General features: G+C 65.7%; 5 protein-coding genes across 5 annotated transcripts; 3 read left to right on the forward strand and 2 right to left on the reverse strand.

The window, feature by feature from the left end:
* Positions 1-1,401: 1,401 nt before the first annotated feature.
* Positions 1,402-2,149, forward strand: EMIHUDRAFT_220752 (hypothetical protein; the record flags this gene model as incomplete). The annotated part of the gene is made up of 2 exons (XM_005757040.1): positions 1,402-1,587; positions 1,745-2,149. The coding sequence occupies 2 exons, from the start codon at positions 1,402-1,404 to the stop codon at positions 2,147-2,149; spliced, it is 591 nt and encodes a 196-aa protein (XP_005757097.1).
* Positions 2,150-2,991: 842 nt separating this feature from the next.
* Positions 2,992-4,043, forward strand: EMIHUDRAFT_220753 (hypothetical protein; the record flags this gene model as incomplete). The annotated part of the gene is made up of 5 exons (XM_005757041.1): positions 2,992-3,256; positions 3,407-3,480; positions 3,730-3,778; positions 3,866-3,939; positions 3,972-4,043. The coding sequence occupies 5 exons, from the start codon at positions 2,992-2,994 to the stop codon at positions 4,041-4,043; spliced, it is 534 nt and encodes a 177-aa protein (XP_005757098.1).
* A 1,391-nt stretch (positions 4,044-5,434) lies between these two features.
* EMIHUDRAFT_453794 (hypothetical protein) lies at positions 5,435-7,914 on the reverse strand. The gene is made up of 7 exons (XM_005757042.1): positions 7,463-7,914; positions 7,302-7,383; positions 7,036-7,088; positions 6,435-6,887; positions 6,219-6,359; positions 5,982-6,086; positions 5,435-5,884 (listed from the first exon to the last, which is right to left on the reverse strand). Exons 1-7 carry the CDS (start codon positions 7,907-7,909, stop codon positions 5,732-5,734), a joined length of 1,434 nt encoding a protein of 477 aa, XP_005757099.1. The 5' UTR covers positions 7,910-7,914; the 3' UTR covers positions 5,435-5,731.
* A 1,676-nt stretch (positions 7,915-9,590) lies between these two features.
* On the forward strand, positions 9,591-10,902 carry EMIHUDRAFT_220760 (hypothetical protein; the record flags this gene model as incomplete). Its single annotated transcript, XM_005757043.1, has 4 exons — positions 9,591-9,629; positions 10,144-10,206; positions 10,271-10,852; positions 10,891-10,902. The coding sequence occupies 4 exons, from the start codon at positions 9,591-9,593 to the stop codon at positions 10,900-10,902; spliced, it is 696 nt and encodes a 231-aa protein (XP_005757100.1).
* Positions 10,903-12,724: 1,822 nt separating this feature from the next.
* On the reverse strand, positions 12,725-14,191 carry EMIHUDRAFT_220761 (hypothetical protein; the record flags this gene model as incomplete). The annotated part of the gene is made up of 7 exons (XM_005757044.1): positions 12,725-12,739; positions 12,805-12,906; positions 13,022-13,051; positions 13,155-13,196; positions 13,273-13,914; positions 13,999-14,030; positions 14,179-14,191. The coding sequence occupies 7 exons, from the start codon at positions 14,189-14,191 to the stop codon at positions 12,725-12,727; spliced, it is 876 nt and encodes a 291-aa protein (XP_005757101.1).
* Positions 14,192-17,135: the final 2,944 nt, after the last annotated feature.

Here is a 17,135-nt window from a genome sequence, read left to right on the forward strand (position 1 = left end):
TCTCGGCTGTATCTCGCCTCCTCCAGAGGCCGCTCGGCGCCGTCGGCGGAGGGTCGGTTCGCATGTCGAGAGCGAGGCGGAGGCGGAGGCGCTGCAGCGCGTTGGCGGCCTGCACGGGGAAGACTGAGGGCTGAGGCCTTGTCGTGCACTGCGTCCAGCGGTTGGAGCTACGAGGGCCGAGGTCTGTGCAGAACGCCCCGACGCGTCGTGACCAGTCCGCATCTAGGAATTGCCACGTTCCGCGCCTGACTGCGCTCCTCAGATGCAGAGGCGGACACCTGGGTCGGCCGGTGAGTGAGCACCACGGCGGTGCTCACCTTGTTGCGGTGTTGCCCGCCCGGGCCAGAGCCACGCGTGTGTCGCACGTCGCACTCCTTCTGCAGCTCCTCGGGCGCTATCGTGGCCGGGTGAGGAGCGGCGACCGGCTGGCACGATGGCGGCGCAACGGCCGGACGCTCCGTTGCTGGCAGCGGCTCGGCGCAGAGCGGCGCGCAAGCGCGGCGGCACACCAGCAGCGCGGGCGTGGCGCGGGGCGCGGCGAGGCCGCCGCCGCCAGCAACTGCGAGCCATAGCATTCTGCGATAAATCACGCTGCGCCTACTCGAGTAGAGCTCTACCGCGTATCGAGCCGCTGCACCTTCAGAAAAAATAATTTACTAAAATCTGGCGAGATCCGCCTCTTTGTTGCTCGCTCGCCCGGGCGGAGGGCATGGCCGCGGAGAAGGCGGGCGCGCGCTTGCCAGGCCTTCCGCAGACAGCCTCTCGGGCAGACTGAGGGTCGGCTTTGCGTGGCGTGGCCCGTGCGCTGCGCTGCGCAAAGCTGCGTGTGCTGAGGGAGCATCTGGTGCTTCCTTTGGGAGGTGCGCACCTCCTGCGACTGGTGGAGGGCCGTGCCGCCGCGCGCCTGCTCCGTGGACAGGGCGGGGAGACGGCGCCGCAGCGCCACAGCCTCCGCTGCAAGCCGGTGCAGCACTCTGCTGCTTGGTGGGCAGCCTCCTGGATCTGTGCGCGACGTTCGCGAGGCTGCAGTGGCGCGGTACTGCAAGCCGCGGCGAGTGTGGCGCGCGGCATGCGCGGCGCCGCGCGTGGCCTGGACGGCCGCTGTGGAGCGATGTGGTCAGGGGAACGACGACACAATCAAATGGGACAAGCGCCAGCGGATCAAGGATCAGCACGCCGGCACCAACTTGATTCGTAGATGCGCGTCTCCCCCTCCCCCTATGTGCCGCCACCCCCCTCCAATCCGTAATTCCGTAAAATCGCGCGAAAAGCGCCCTAATCGAGCTGGAGAGCGGCCCCCAGCCGCGTGGGAGCGTGCCCCAGCTAGCAGGAGGCGTTAGACGTACTTTTCGGCGTGAACAAGGCCTTCGGCGACGTCCGTTCCCTTGGACACGTCGACACATGGCACCGACGCAGCTCAGCATTGTGCTGGAGGGTCTGCTCAACGAACTCGGGACAGCCGACCTCAGTACGCTCGAGGCCATGCTCAAGCACGATACAGGCGCAGTGCTCGACGCGATCCGAAGCACCGCTGCAGCCGCAGAGGCTGGTGCGGCGGCTTATGCCAGCTCGGCCACGAGCAATGCTGTTGTGTCCCCAGGCAGCTACCGCTGATGTAATCTCCGCGGAGCACAAGGGTAGCTTCTCCCGCACTCTCGTCAGCACAGACGCGCAAAACACGCTAATGTCTCGGACATCCATGCAGCCGTGCGAGTGGCCGAGTGCTGAGGTGCTGCTCCGGCAGGAGTTGGAAGAGAAGTTGCGGTCACAGACCAAGGAGCTCGCTTCTGAGCAGCGCTCTGCGAGCGCTGTGAAGAAGGCGCTCGCATCGGCGCGGGCTGAGCTTGCTGCGGCACAAGAGCGTAGGCGTTCCGACCGCGACAACCTGAGGACAGCGCAGCAGGCTGCTAAACGCGACATCAAAGCGGCCGAGCGGATGGCCGACGAGGTAACACACGCAGCTCGAGCTGATTTTGAGTGGCGTATCGGCGAGATGCGGGCCAAGATGCAGGCCGAGCTGCGCGAGCAGCTCGACGCGCTGCAGATTTCGATGGAGGCAGAGGCGAGGCGCGCTGATGCCGCAGAGGCGGAGAGGTCAAGGCTGTACGACAAGATGGAGGGGATTATATGCGCACGCGACAGAGGTTGATAGTCGCACTCGCAGCAGCGCAAGCGCGAATATAGTGATTGTTAAGAGATATACGTAGCGTTACAGTCGCACGGTCGTCGCCCTCCCACTGTGTGCGCCGCCCGCGCGGACCCCGGAGAGCTGCTGCGCGTGCACAGACACTCAGACAGCGTTGCGCGAGCATTGGAGAGGCCAGCCTCCGGCTTCTCAGCGTGTCGCGAGTGCTGTGTCTCTGCCTGCCTTGTAGCTGGGTGCGGCGGGGGAGTCTCTCGTGGTTTTTTGTTACACGATTTACGGACTTACGGATTTACGGATCCACCCCCCTCCCTCCCCGTCCCGCGGTCCGGCCGTGAGACGCGCATCTACGAATCAAGTTGGTGCCGGACGGCGAGCGCGAGATTGAATTCGCCGATGTGGATGATCATAACGTGGTGACAAAGACCGTCATGGGAGCGCGGGTGCGGCAGCAGGCGGGGGTGCCTGGCTGGCTCGGGCGGACTGACTCCGCGGCGTCTTTTTTTTGAGAGCGCCTTCGTTGTTAATAATAATACACACGGTCACCGACGGTCATCTGCTTTTGTGAGAGAGGCTTGTATTTTAAGAATTCTTCATAGTAGCGTAGACGCTACCTTCGGGGGGGGGGGGGGTCTCCATCTCCTTACTTACCGGTACTTTCGGTTCCCACATTTTGCGAGTAATGAATGCCCCGTGTGTTCCGCGAGTGCGTGTGCCCCGTCGTCCGTGATAGGACGTGTGTAACACTGACCGACTGACTGTAAGCCTTGCGTAGTTCATAACAAAAGGGCGAAAAAGAAAAACATTCAAGATCTCCCCGAGATCTCAGCTTGATGACCGAAGTTCAAATGGCTCAAGCTAGGCTCACGATCTTCTTTGCCGCCGCCGTCGTCCTCTGCTCGACGGCAGCCTTCACGCCCGCACCGGCGCACTCCGGCCACGCCGCCCGCGCCGGCCTCCTCCGCCACTCGGGTCTCGAGCAGCAGTACACGAGCAAGCTGCGCCAGCACACCGGCGCCGGCTGGCTGCAGCGGGTGAGGCGCGCGGCGGTGTGCGCGCGAGGCGCCCTGTCCGCCACCGCCGCCGCCACGCCCGCTCCCGCCGCTCCTCCTCGTGCGACCGACTCTGGCCGTGCCACCGATCCCGAGGAGGCGGAGGCGGCAGCAAAGCGGGCGGGCGGGCTCCGGCAGATCCTCGCGCGGGCGACGGCGCCGCGGGGGCGCTTCAACGCGCAGGCCGCCGACCCGCCCGTCCCTCCGGCAGGGTGGCTGCGGAGTGTCGATGTCATGGGTCGTGTGTTCTACGTCAACACAGCCTCCCGCGCCACGGCATGGGAGGTGCCTCCGCCCCCCTGCCGCCGTCGCCTGTGAGCAGCGCCTCTTCATGCCTACCGCTGTGAATAGGTGCCGCCCTCAGACCCTCTGCTTCCGTCGCCTGCCTCCGGAGGCGCAGCCGCGCAGCAAGCGGTCGGGCGGCAGCCGAGACTAAAGTGCTCGTGGCAGTTCGAGCGCGAGCAGCAGGATGGGCAGCCTGGAGGCGGATGGCGCAGGGGGGGAGGGGTTCTCATCGCGTCTCGCCGTACTCAGGCGCGGCAGCTCGACGCGGCGCAGTGGCGAGAGGAGCTGCGCAAGCGAGGTGCGAGATTGTATCTCGAGATTGCATCTCGGGGAGGGAGCGGGCAGCGAGGGTTCCTGTCTCTCAATCCACATCCATCCTCCCCAGGCGCCCCCGACATCTACGCCGCGCCTCCCCCGCCCACGGCGCACGGCTCTGCCGACGCGCACACCCTCACAAGCGTTGGATTGAGACTGGTTGAGGGACTCGCTAGGCGCACGGCTCCGCCGACGCGCGCAAGCTGCTCCAGCTGCCCCCCGTCGCTTCCCCCGACTTCGGCGCCTGATCTCTCCCAATCTCCGCGTCGTGACGTTGGCGGTACGCCTGTCCTCCTTCCTGCAGGCCCGGCCCCAGCTGGCCTCGGGCCGCGTTGTCGTGCCGCCTGCCTCGCGGCCTCCTCGTAGCGAGGGGCGGAGGCGTCGGGAGGAGGACGGGGAGGGGAGGGGGGATATGAGGGGGTCGGCGGTGTGCTGAGGCTCCGCCAGCTTCGCTTCGCTGTGGTCCGCGGTGACGCAGGGCGGGAGAGAGGCGGGAGAGGCGCGCGTGCGAGTGAGCGAGGGGCGGTGAGGGAAGACCGGGAGAGAAGGGCCGCAGGGACGGGCATGGCTGCACTAGTGGGTGGGGCGCGGTCAAGTCCACGCAGCCCGTCTACGGGTACCAACGGCTTTTGAGTGTTGTTACCGCTGAGCCCGAGGTTGCGAGGACACCCACAGCGGGTCCCAGCACATACCACATTCGCCATTCCAGTATGGCTACAGGCTAGCCTATCGAGTATGCCGGCGCCAACTTGATTCGTAGATGCGCGTCTCCCCTCCCCTCTATGTGCCCCGGCCGCCAGCCGCCAGCGCCACCCCCCTCGCGCGTCGCGGTGGGCCGGTGGGTTGTTGCACGAGTATATGTGGGACAAAAGCGTCGAAAAATGTCCCAAAAAAGCCTTATGTTTGTTGCAGCCCCACAGCCGGCGCACGCTGCCAGGAAGCACCGCTCGCGTGTCGGCGGCACTCCCTGGCACCCAGTGAGTGCCGCGAACCGACCAGACGGAACAGGCTCGACGCCGCGCTCGCTGTGGGGCTGCAACAAACTCGCCGCCGAGCGTGCCACCGACGGCGTCCCGGCGGAGGTGATGGAGTGTGAGACCTGAGGCTGCGGAGGTGACGCCTGAGGTACCGGTCCGTGCACAGCGACTCAGCCGGCGACCGCCACGGGCTCAGACGAGACTTGTCGACTCGTTCCGGCTCAGCTTCACCGTGGTCCTCGGGCGTCTGTCGACGTCAGGATCACCCATACAGCTCGCGGGTTTGAGGTCGCAAGAGCCAAGATGGTGGCGTTTGGACATCCCAACCATCACACAAGACAGCCTGTAGGTGATGGCGGGACGGCGCAGTGTTTGTGGCACTCGGCAGTAGGCACCCGCGGCACGGCCCCGCTGTCGGCTCTCGCGGGCTGCGGAACCGGCCCCAGAAGGGGACGGTCCGGGCGAGTGTGGCAGCTCCTGCGTTAGTATGGGCACCCTCTATTATAGCACTACTGATCCTGGTCATTAGAGCTGCCAGGGATAGCGTCAGGAGCTGGTAGGAGTCAAAACCCCTCATATTTGAGACATCGTGTCCCCCATATACTCGTGCAACAACCCCGGTGCAACGGCCAACGCGTATTGGCTATTGCGATTTGCGTAATAGGATAGGTAATTCCGTAATGCGTAAAATCGCGCGTGTTCCGTGAAAAGCGCCCCGGCCTAATCCTACCAGCTGCAGAGCGGCCCCCAGCCGGGTTGTTGCACGAGTATGCCTGTCGCTGTGTCGGCTGTGTGTCGGCTGCCGAGCGGTGTGGCGTGTGGCGGTGTGGGTGAGGACACGTGGCGCGCAAACGCCGTCCGAGACGACCGAACTCCTCCGCCACACCCCGCACGCCGCCATGGCCGACGGCCGGTGCGTCGGACTCGCAACTCGGCATGTTCTCCGCCCTGCCCTCGCGTCACAGCCCGAGCGTCGCTAGTCCAACCCCTCCTACCGCCGAGTACCGCTGCAGGAGGAGGGAAAGGATGCCGGCGACCGGCAGCGCGGCGATCAGGTAGATCGCCAGCAGCACTCGCGCCATCCTCGCTGCGCGCTCGGGGCTGCCGTCCACCTGCAGCGCCAGCACAGAGGTCTGCCGAGAGCTAGCCGAGATCCAGCCAAGAGCCAGCCGAGATCCAGCCGAGATCTGGCCGAGGGAAGCCCTCCGCCTGCAGCGCCAAGACAGAGTTCTGCGCCGACGGCATGCAGGACTGCAGCAGCAGCACCAAATCGCGCAGAGGGTCGGCGGGGAGGAGCCCTGCTCGCAGCGCGGCCTGAAACAGGGCGGAGAACAGCAGCGGTCCAGTGTTCAGAGAGACCCCTCTACCAAAGCACCTGCAACAGGCCGGCGCAGAGCAGCGACACTATCTCGGCTACGTCTCCCCCGCATCTCGGCTACATCTCGCATGCAGCAGGGCGAAGGAGAGCAGCGGCACAGCGCAGAAGCGCGCAACCGCGATCGCCACCACGTGCGACGCCGACGCGCCGAGCTCCCCCTCCCCCGCCCTCCGCTGCTCGGTAGGCGCGGCGAGCGATCCGGCGAGCACCTTTAGGAAAGTTCCAAGAAGGCTCCTAGAAGGCTCCTAGTGGTCGGCAGACGCGGCGAGCGATCCGGCGAGCGCCAGCAGCGCTGCCGGCGAGTATGCTTTGCCGAGGGCCTCGAGGCAGCGGAAGAGGGGAAGCCAGCTCTGCAGCGACGGCGCAGACGGCGCAGCGGCAGGCAGCAGCGCGGCGCGGAGCGGCGGCGCCGACCCGACGACTAGCCCGGCCAGACACGCGGCTATCGGAGGGCTCAGAGCGCGGCGTAGGCTCGCGCGTAGCTGCCGCAGCCGCGCCGCCCTCGCGGCGCCGACGGGGAGGGCGGCGGTGGCGGCGGTGGCGGCGGTGGCGGAGGTGGCGGGGGAGAGGGCGGCGGCGGTGGCAGTGGCGGCGGGCTCGGCGGCGGCGGCGGCGGCGGCGGCGGCGGGGGAGAGGGCGGCGTGGCCGGTGAGAAGGGCGTAGCCGAGAGTCCAGAAGAGAGGAGACCATCCGAGGAGGAACATGGCGACGAGAGATGTTGCCCGGCGACGGGTGGCCTGGTCGTTGCATCACGCTCACACACTGTGATTCCTGTCACGTAGTTCCCAGCGCCACGAGCGCGGGGTTCGTCCGCCACGCTGCCGTGTGGTCTCTCCTCGCGGGCCGTTCTAGAAGGCTCCTAGACTCCTAAAAGGTGCGACTCGCCTCCTGCGCCGCCCCTCGGAAGAGCGACGAGACGAAGAGGAGGGGGAGCACGCCTAGCGCCACAGATCGAACGTGCGGCACACACGGGCCAGCCCCCGAGTGTGGTAGCACGTGCTCTCCAATGCATGACGGTAGGGGACACGTGACGGTAGGGGACACGTGCGCTAAGAGAGAATCTGTTGCGTGCGCAGTAGAGCCATATGCAGCGGCGATATATGTAGCGGCGAGAATGTAGCGGCGAGACGAGAGGAGGGGCGAAAGCACGCCTGCGTTGCCAAATGAGGAGAGGACGGAGACGCCTCTGCCCGCCGACGAGCGGCGCGGCAGCCGCAGCAGCGCCAGCGAGACCTGATCAGCAGATGAGCTCTCTCCCGGTGCTCCGCTGCTTGTGGCAGGCCATGCTCGCTACGGCGGGCTGCAGCGACACCGAAGCGACGGACGCGCCGACGGCCACCTGAGCCCACGCGGCGATCGGCATCACCGCCAGCGCCGCGCCCGCCTGCTGCTCGGCGACGGTCGACGCGACAGACGTGAGCAGCATCGCCGGGAGAAAGACGTTGAAGACGACTCCGGCCAGTGATCGTATCTGAGAGCCGGAGAGGTATCCCGCCTTGGTGGCGCCATAGCCGATCGCGCAGCTCGTCAGAAGCTCGGCCATCGAGTCGCGCGTCAGCCGGAGGATCACCGGGTTGACGTCGAGCGCAAGCGCAGCAGCAGCGCCGCCGCCGCCGCCACCGCGCAAGCGCGCGGGCGAGGAGGAGTGCGGCTGCGCGTCGCCGCGCGCGTGGCTCGTGCGAAGCGGCGGGCGCGGGCCGGCGAAGGCCTCGCAGCGCGAGGCGAGGGCAACGGCGACGAGAAGCGACTTCGACTTCATGTGCCCCACACCGAGGCAAAGGCGTTGTGACGTGTGTCAAATGTGTCTTGGTGTGGAGACGCGCCGGCACGAGAGAAAGGATCCGGCATGGTGTCATGTGTACGATCGGAGATCGTGTCATAGTGTGACCGCGCGGAAGAAAATACGAAGCCCCTTTTTCATGATAATACACAATTCTGTCAATTCTGTATTCACGGCGCGGGAGTTCGGCTTCTCGGATCTCGCGCTTTTCGTCGTTCGTGGATCGGTGACGGTGTGCGCATCAATGAACACCCCTGGGGGACGGCGTCAACGAGTGATCAAAAGCGTTTGTTCTAATGTTTGTTCTGGGACCCAGTCCGCGAGGGCGCGTCGGTGCTGCGGTACCGGTCTCCTCGGCTGTCAGTCTGTGCGTTTATCTCCGCACGAGTAGCCGACGAGCGCCGCGCCTCGCTGCACGCGATTGGCGAGTCGTCCAGCCCGTTGATGGTCGAGTTGAAGCGGCGATGGTCCTGGAAGAATGCACCTGGCAGCAGCCGCAAGCGTGAAGGCACCGCGCAACGCGCGTGTGGAAGGAGGGGCCTCGGCCTCGGTAGTGCCACGACTGGCCGAGGCCGTCGGGGCGGAAGACGGCGAAGCCCCGGTGGAGGCGGCACCAGTGCTTGATGATCTGGTCGGACATCGGGTCCCAAGAGCGGTTTGCCTGGGCATTGTGTCGGGCATGCCCCGAGGCATCGGAACCAATCCGAGATGTTGCCGGCCGAGATGCACATGACATGCGCATGTGCACAAACATGCAGCTGTGTTTGCGGGCGATCTTGCTAAGGTCTGGCTGAGATCGTCGCCTTTTGGAAGGCGAAGAGAGAGCGAACGCCAGCCCGAGAGATGGCCATGGCGTGGGCGCACGACGCGCAGCCACGCCCCGTCCTGCGGCGGTGCATTCGACACCGTGTCGCCTCGCTGTCTGTGTGAGAGGCCCACAACGCGTCCAGAGGAGTCATGGTCTGGGTGGTTTTCCCGGCCTTAACTTCGGCCGCCTGAGCAGTGGCCCGGTCTGCACCTTGAGATTGAGACACAGCCCCAGGTACACCATGAGCCCCTCGCCTACTCAGAGCGGTGCGTGTGCAAAGTTGAGGCCATCCGCGTGCAACGCCGCAAAATGCAGAGGCCGTGGGCGCTCTCGTTGGCAGCAACCGCCGCCACGTCGCGCGCGCGTGTCCCGGCGGCCGCCAGGCCGATGTCATCTTCAAAGAAGTAGCCCCATTCGCCTAGGCGTGAAACACATGCATTGGGAGGGGACCGGAAGATCTCGGGTAGAGACTTTAGCTCCAGTCGCCGGCGGTGGGAGAGCGCGCAAAGGTGCTGAGCAGCTTCCAAACGCCAAACACGTTAGACCAGCGGCGCGTGGGGCTGTCGTTGGACAGCGCGGCGTGTCCCGGCACGAGCACCGCCTTGAAGCCGAGACCGTCGAGCAATTCGAATGAATGAATCGCTCGTGGGCTCGACGGGTCCAGCGTCAGAATGAAGGCATGCGGCCGGCGTAGCTGCGCCGTTCCCTCGCGCACTCGGTCGCCCTCTATGATCCTCTCCCGGGCATTGTAGCGAACGAGACGGTCGGCTCCGCCTCGGTGCGCCCTAGCTGACTCCTCGACGATCATACACCTGCACAGTTGAAAAAAACGCATGATCCGTGTTGGCATTGATGTCGCAGCACGCTTGCGTGTTGGAGGGTAATGCGGCGGTGAGAGCCTGTAATTCTCGTTACACCGCTGGGGCAGCTCAGGATCGAGGTCGAGGAGGGGCGGAGACCGTTGATCCGCGCCTCGCTGCTTGCACGTGGTAAGTGCCGTGGCACTGAGCTGCTGCATGTGCCTGCATAACGGAACCGTGATGTTTTACTTTGTGGGCGCCAGAAGTTTTTGCCGCGCCCGGTGATTGCCGCGCCTCCGGGCTCTCGCAGCAACCCGCTGGCGGGCGCGTGCTCCCCCGGTAGCCGACCCCACGCTCACCGCCTCTCTTTCGGCCCTGTCACAGGCGGCACCCCACGCTGAAATTCGCATCAAGGTTCCCTCACCGGTGAGCTAATTTGGTGCTGGCGGCGGAGCCGAGGCATGAATCCGATGGAGCTGCCCTTCGCTGGGAAATTAGATGCCTGATAATCGCTCTTGCAACGCTGAATACACGCGCAAAGCCCCGCAAAGACTGCAGGCGGCACATTTCCAACACGCGCCCCCTCTGACTGTCTTCACACGCAGGCGGGCAACATCATTTCCCTCCTCCTCATCGCCATCTTTGATGCCGCGAGCTCCTCTAGCAAAGTGCGCCGATAAGGAAGGCTAACTGCCGCCAGCCTCTCTCTTACTTGGCCGTGTCGCCCGGCAGGCGCGTTGGTTCTCTGTGCACTCCTTCGCCAATCTGCTGGTGGTGGCCACTTCGATCAAGTCGGTGCTGGTTGTGATGAAGGACCCCTTCAACGCGATGGACTCGCGCATCTACCACGATCGCAGCGTATTTGGCTCCGCCTCGCCGTGGCCGATCTACATCGTAAACGCGGTCCACGTCTACCACATGCTCGCCTTCCGCAACCTCACCTCCGCGGACTACTTCCACCATCTCATGTTCATCCCGACTGTTGGCTTCCTCGGCCAGACCTATGAGTGGGGTGCGCTGCGCAACTTTCTATGCTTCTTCATCAGCGGGCTTCCGGGCGGTGTCGATTACCTCATGCTCACGCTGGTCAAGCACAAGCAGATCGACGTGATGCTGCAAAAGCGAATGTGCGCTGCGATCAACGTGTGGCTCCGCAACCCTGGCATCACGTACGAGGTCGCGATCATGTGGATGGCCTGGCTGTACGAGCGCTCCACCGTCCCACCCGCCGTCATCCTCCTCGTCGCCAGCCTGTCGTGGTTCAACGCGCAGTACTACAACAAACAGGCGGTCGCCAACTACGCCATCGCGCACGTGTTTGGGCGCACCGCCCCGCCCCACCGTCTCACCAGAAGCTGCTCTGAGACCGCGCATGCGAATAGGCACGTCGAGGAACGGATCTCGGTCACAACCGGCCTCAAGGTTCCAGAGTGGGGGCCCGAGGCAAAGAAGCCGCAAAACACGATGTCATGAGCCCCGCCCCCCCTCTCCGCGAAGAGCGAGAGGCAGCCATAGACCCGGCACAGCCCAGAAACCGCGGCGTCAGGCGACGCGCCGCGCGCGTCCACCCACGCTTCAGTACTACGTCGCGATACTCGTAGAGTACTACGAAACGGTTCCCCCTCTCTGTAGTGTATTCTCCGCGCCAGCACAGAGGCGCGTTGGTGGTGTAGTGCCTCTTGCGGACCGGTGTACTTGTGTCGTTTGTCAGTGTCGAAGTTCCTGTGCCGTGCCTGTGGCGAGTGCTGTGCCTGTGAGAACCCCGCTCGTAGGTAGACGTGGAGTCGGGAGAGGGTTGCGCCCCTCTTTTGCCCCACCACCTTGTGTGTGCGGAGAAGTTTATGTATGCAAAAATGAGAGCGTACGGCACATACCGTTGAGTTCCCGGCGGCGTAAAATAGCTGACGCGAGCCCCCGGCGTACAGCCGTTCTTCAGTGCACGTGGTCTCGCCGAAGACCAGGGCCGTAATGTGCACCTCTCGGTCATGTAGGTGCCGTTCACCAGGAGCTTGTAGGTCGTGTTGCGGAAGTCCGCCCGCCCGCCGTGGGCCAGAGGTCTAAGTGCGGGTCCTTGAGTACCTTGGCCCCACATACTTGCTGGAGGATCGAGGTGGTAGTCGGGGTCAAGAATGGATGTAGCCCGCACAAGGCTCAAGGGCCTGCGGCCCTGCGCGCGTTCGCAGAGGAAGAGAGCAACGAGCAGAGCCATCGCGCGCCCAGCTGCAGCTCGGGAGTTGGGCCTCAACAGAGCCTTGCACATTTATGCACACCGTTGCCAAGCGGCGGTCCGACGCAGGCAACGGGACGGCGACCCGGCTGTCGCAAATTTCCGGCGCTTCGGACGCACCACATGATTTAATTAAAAGGGTTGCGAGCAGCGTCTCTCTCCACATCGCTCATCGGGTTCGAAGGTTCGTGGTGCTCTTGGTCGTACTCGTTCTCCGTCACACCTCACACTTGGGGCCACGAGTCGAGTGAATTGACACAAGAGTGCACTCAAACGCAAGCAGGTGGGGGGTCGAGGGGGCTCCCGCACCACACACGCAGACGCACGGATCAGTCCGCCTGCCTAGTCCCCTAGCTAGACCCCCCCCCAGCTCTGGGTCAACGACCTCTGCTCACTGGTCACTGCTGGCCCGTGCGCCTGTGGACTCTCCTCACTGCGCGCCACCCTCTAGACCTAGACCCTCCTCTCGCGGCACCCGCCTCCACGTCTCGCGCCGAATCGGCACCGGAGCGACTTAAGAGACCGCATGCCCCCCCCCCCCCTCCCTCCCCCAAAACAGCACCACCCCTCGGCGATCCTTCGGAGATCGGTCGAGATCGGCGTCTCTACGAGCCGAGCAAGAAGAGCAGCAGCCCGACGGCGGCGAGGGAGAGGGGGGCGACGGGCAGAGGCTTTGCCTACGGATTGCGACCTCACTCACCAGCCGCCCGGCGGGGGGGAGGAGGAGGAGGAGGAGGAGGAGGAGGAGGAGGAGGAGGAGGAGGAGGAGGCGGGGCAGAGGCTTCGCCTCCCCTTGCCCGCGCCCGGGCCCATCCTTCCGGCGAGGGCCTAGTCATTCAGAGTGCACGCACTCCTTAGCTGGCACACCCCGCACTCCCGCCCCCCCGCCCCCTCCCCTTGCGAATGCCAGAATACAGCGGAGACGGCGCCCCGTACCACCATCCGGTCGGGTCCCGCGCCTAATCTCGCGCAACCTCGCGTCATCACGGGTGTGGTCAGCGCTACCCCGCCCCGCCCGCCCGCGCGCCAGATTCGCGACCCCCTGCGCGAGGATCTCCGGCGCGCTGCGCCCGCCTTGCACCGACGGTACAGCAACCGGCGATGTCGCGACCACCCTGCCCGTGTACCCGCCCCCGTATGCCTAATCTCCAGAGGCCCCGAGATGCCCCGAGATGCGCCGAGATGCCCCGGCCCGTGATCCCGCCCCCGCATGCCCCCGCGTACGCCGGAGGAGGAGGAGGAGGAGGAGGCCGAACCAAGCCGCGCTGGCCCGCGAGCCACGCGGCCTTTGCAGCTTCCTCAGTCGGCGCCACCACCGCCGCCTGCGCCGCCGCCGCCGTCTGCTCGCTCCAGTCAGGGTCCGCCTAGTCCCGGGCAATCTCGCGTCACCTCGGGCAACCTCGCGCTCCAGACAGCGTCTGGCCGTCCGCACTACCGCCGCGGCGGGCTGCTGCACGCCGCCGCCGCCGCCGCCGATGCCAAACCGGTCCACGACGTTGGCTTGCACCCAGGGCGTTGTCGCCAGAGCGAGCGAGATGCGGACAGGGACCACGAACCTGGCCAGGTTGACAAAGGCGAACGCCTCTGCGCCCAGGTACGCCTTGTCTTCGTTGTCCGAGAGGTCTGGCCACTGGCCGGTCGCCTGGTGGTACGCGACGAGGCAGACCGGCACCGAGGCAGCCCAAAAGGCGACCTCCCAAAACGCGTAGGAGATCGAGCCGGCGACGCCCGCGGCCTTGACCTGCCGCAGGAGCGCCGCCGCCTTGTTCTCCTCCCGCCCCCCCTCGCCTCCTTCGCCGCCCAGAGCGGCGAAAGGCGCGGTGGGCGTCGCGAGAGCAGCGACATAAGCATCGCGGCCAGCCTGCTCCGCGTCGGCGCCCACAGCGCTCGCGCGACGCCACGCGTCGTCGAAGGCGTCCTGCGCGCGCCGCTGGTCTTCAGGGCTCGCCCTCGACTGCATGTCCACGATGGCAGCCAGCTGCATCTCTGGTGTCCATTCGAGCCACTCTGCCCACCACGCTGGCGCCACACCGGGCGCCGCCACTTGCGGCGCGCCGGGAAGCGGAGAGACGGAGAGGCGGACGGCGGCGCGGCCGGCAGAGGGGACAGGGTGGCGGAGCGAGAGGGCGACGGCGAGCAGCGCCGGGAGCTGGTAGATCATCATAGAACGGCGCCAGATTGTCGAGGTGATGCCAAAAAGAGAAAAAACGGGATTTACACGGGAACACTGCACCTCATTCAGCCACAGACGCCGCAGCGGATTCTCTGTGAAATGAACTCGGGGGCACGGGACGCGCAGCGGCCGGGCGTGTCCTCTGAGCTCTGTCCTGACTTGACACGCGGCGACGGCGACTGAGCAGCCTGCGAGCTCACTGCCCTGCCTTGATTCCTTCGGACCACTAAACCGCTCTACCTATCCCATCCATTACCGTGCCCCATGTTCACGTGCGGCCGTTTTACCAGGCGCCCAACCGACGGCCGCGCCGCGATTTACTCTCGGCGTTCGCCTCTCGCCCTGCTGCAGCATCCGTTCCCATCTCTGGCTGCCGTTCGCCGAGCGCCTCCTCAAAGCATGCGAGAATCTCGTCGCTCTGAAGGTCAGCCTCGAGCACGTCGTCGGCAGCGCGGATGCTCGCCCGGCCGGTCGGCCCTCGAGACCTCACAGTGGCGGCCGCCTCTGACAGCGGCGGCAGCCTCCCAAGCTGGCCACGCATCATGCTGCGCTTCGCGGCAATCGCGTAACGGGAGGCTCGCTGGCTTTTTGTGGCTTTTTGGACGGCTTTTTTGGATTCTCCCGCCCTCCAACCCCTCTCTTGGATTTTTTCTTCATTTTCCTTCTTCTCTTCTTGTCTTAGATTGCCGTCTCGGCGGTAGGCCGACTCTCACAAATTCCCAGCCAAAACAAATGTGTGTGGGGTGGGGTGGGGTGGTGGTGGTGTGGTGTGTGTGTGTGTGTGTGTGTGTGTGTGTGTGTGTGTGTGTGTGTGTGTGTGTGTGTGTGTGTGTGTGTGTGTGTGTGTGTGTGTGTGTGTGTGTGTGTGTGTGTGTGTGTGTGTGTGTGTGTGTGTGTGTGTGTGTGTGTGTGTGTGTGTGTGTGTGTGTGTGTGTGTGTGTGTGTGTGTGTGTGTGTGTGTGTGTGTGTGTGTGTGGTGTGCCGGGGGGGGGAGGGTGGGACGGGTGGAGAGGACGCGGCAACGCGACAAGCAAGGAGGACGCACGAACGCGATGGCATGGCTTGAGGTCAGCGGCGGCGAGCCAGCTTTCCTTGAGGGCAGAGCCTAGGTGTGCGCCCTCCCTGCTACTCCTGACCTCGACCGTCGTGTCCAGCCCCCGCGAAAAGGGCACGCCCAGCTTCTCCAGCTCCTTTGGAGTCGGACGGATAGTCAGCGTCGCCGATGGGCCCGTCACGAACCCTACCGCGGGGGACGGCCGTGGTGGAGGTGTGTGGGGCGCGACGCGGTGGGCGGGGAGGGGCTTAGGTAGGAGCAGCGGCGCACCCTCGCTCCGCAGTGCCGCGTAGGACTGTCTCGAACGCGACGCGGCACCGAGCAGTCCAAACCCCTGCGAGACGGGCGGCGCGGCGCTCACACGGCGACTTTTGGCGGGTTCGTGGGAAAGCGGTGCGCACCAGGAGCCCTATGACCACTGCCAGGAGTCGCCATTCCCCGCCGATCGCCACCCGCCTCCTCGGCTGCCCCTCTGACGAGATCATCCCGAACGATGCGGCTTCCGTCGGCCGGGAAGCGGGACGACCGCAAGTAAATTTGAGCACAGTTTGGCCGATCGTGCAGGAATCTATTTAAAGCACCCCGCCTTCATAAGAAGATTTGCGAATTTTTTATTTAGCGCAAACTCCTTCGCATCGCGGCGCTCTCTCGCGCGCAGGAAGGAGAGAGAAGAGTTTAAACAACAGAACTCTCTCACAGAGAGAGAGGCAGCATGGCGATCTACTACGCCCAGGAGTTGATCGACCGGGTCTCGGAGCAGACCAAGGGGCTGCGCAACGAGACGGCCAACTTCCTGATGGCCTGCGGCGGCGGCACCATGACCCGCCTCGGCGGCGAGGACTGGGAGGCTCCGATGGCGCTGGAGCTCGGCTCGGGCATGCGGCTGGGCGAGCCCGCAGGATGGCACGACTACCTCGGCATCTACAAGCTGGAGTCGCGCGAGGTGAACGGGAAGCCCTGCTGGAGGCACGCCGAGCGCAGCGACCTCTGGCTCGCGTTTGACGGAGTCGGGTGGGCGGCGCAGCCCGAAGACCGCTTGGGCGACCGGTTCGGCTGGCTCCAGCTCCGCGATCCTGGCGCGCCGCACCTCTCCAAGTGCATGTGGCAGGCGGCGCCCGACGACGCTTCCCGCTGGCTGACTCAGCCGGACCTGCGTGCGCGCTCTGTCGCGGTGCCGGACAGGTTCAAGCGCGGGCGGCTGTCGGGGGCTGGGTCGTCCGACTCGCGGTCGCACGTGGACGCGCCGTGCGAGAGCCGGAAGGCGTCCGAGCCGCCGCCGCTGCGGCTGCGCGATTCGGTGGAAGGGGCGAGCGGGGACGTTGCCCCGCCCTCGATCAAGCCTCCGTCGAGGGATTATGTCGCGCGGGCAAAGGGGATGGCGACGTCGGCGATGGACTGACGGGGACGGGGGCGGCGGGCAGCGGAGGGTGGGGGTGGTGGGGTGGGGTGGGGGTGGGGGGGGGAGGAGCCGCCGGGCGGGTAAGAGGGGTTTGTCCTGGTAGGGGAGGGGGGATAGGGGGGGGGGGCAGCGGAGGGGAAATGGGGTGACAGGTGTGTGTGCGTGGCGGAGCTCTGGAGGATTTGGCGGCGGGCCGCGGCGGCTGGGCCTGCGCCGCGGCCCCGCGGGCGAGGGCGGGCAGGCGGGTACCGCAGAGAGCGCCGGGGGCGGTAGTGAGTGAGGAGGCACATGGAGGAGGCGGCCTTGTGGCCGCGAGGCACAGCAAACGGGGAGCGATCACACTGGGGCGCCCCAGCGGCCAGTATTATCGTCGCGAACACGCAATCCTCGGGTCCGTGAACGTGTGTCGTGTGATGTATGTTATTGGTGTGCGCCGCGTCGTGAACCCGCTACCCGGTCCCGAACTTTGGAGGAGTTCTATAAGGAGATGTCATGAACACGCACCAGCCACCACGGCACCAGGCCGCCAGGCCACGCGCCAGCTGGCGCGCAGCTCCGCTCTCTCTGTCTCTCCCGGCACGGCCACGGGGGGGGGTCCGGTGGGCTCCGCTGTGCGTAGAGGCCTGAGCCACCGCTCTCGGTCTCGCGTGTGTCCGTGTGTGCGGAGTCTGGAGGAGTGCTGTGCGGGGGTGTGTGGTCTGTGAAGACGCCGCACCCGCGGCGAACGCGCCGTCCGCGACCCCC

The sequence above is a fragment of the Emiliania huxleyi genome (genome assembly GCF_000372725.1).
Source record: "Emiliania huxleyi CCMP1516 unplaced genomic scaffold EMIHUscaffold_93, whole genome shotgun sequence".
NCBI classification, from domain to species: Eukaryota; Haptophyta; order Isochrysidales; family Noelaerhabdaceae; genus Emiliania; species Emiliania huxleyi.

What these genes read in the sequence shown, in the direction of transcription:
- EMIHUDRAFT_453794 (XM_005757042.1), bottom strand. Translation starts at nt 7,909, where the DNA reads ATGAAGTCGAAGTCGCTTCTCGTCGCCGTTGCCCTCGCCTCGCGCTGC. An exon ending in TCTCCTTCGCCCTGCTGCAT is followed by an intron (nt 6,087 to 6,218) that starts GCGAGATGTAGC and finishes GCCCTGTTTCAG; the next exon opens with GCCGCGCTGCGAGCAGGGCT. An exon ending in ACTCTGTCTTGGCGCTGCAG is followed by an intron (nt 5,885 to 5,981) that starts GCGGAGGGCTTC and finishes CTGGCGCTGCAG; the next exon opens with GTGGACGGCAGCCCCGAGCG.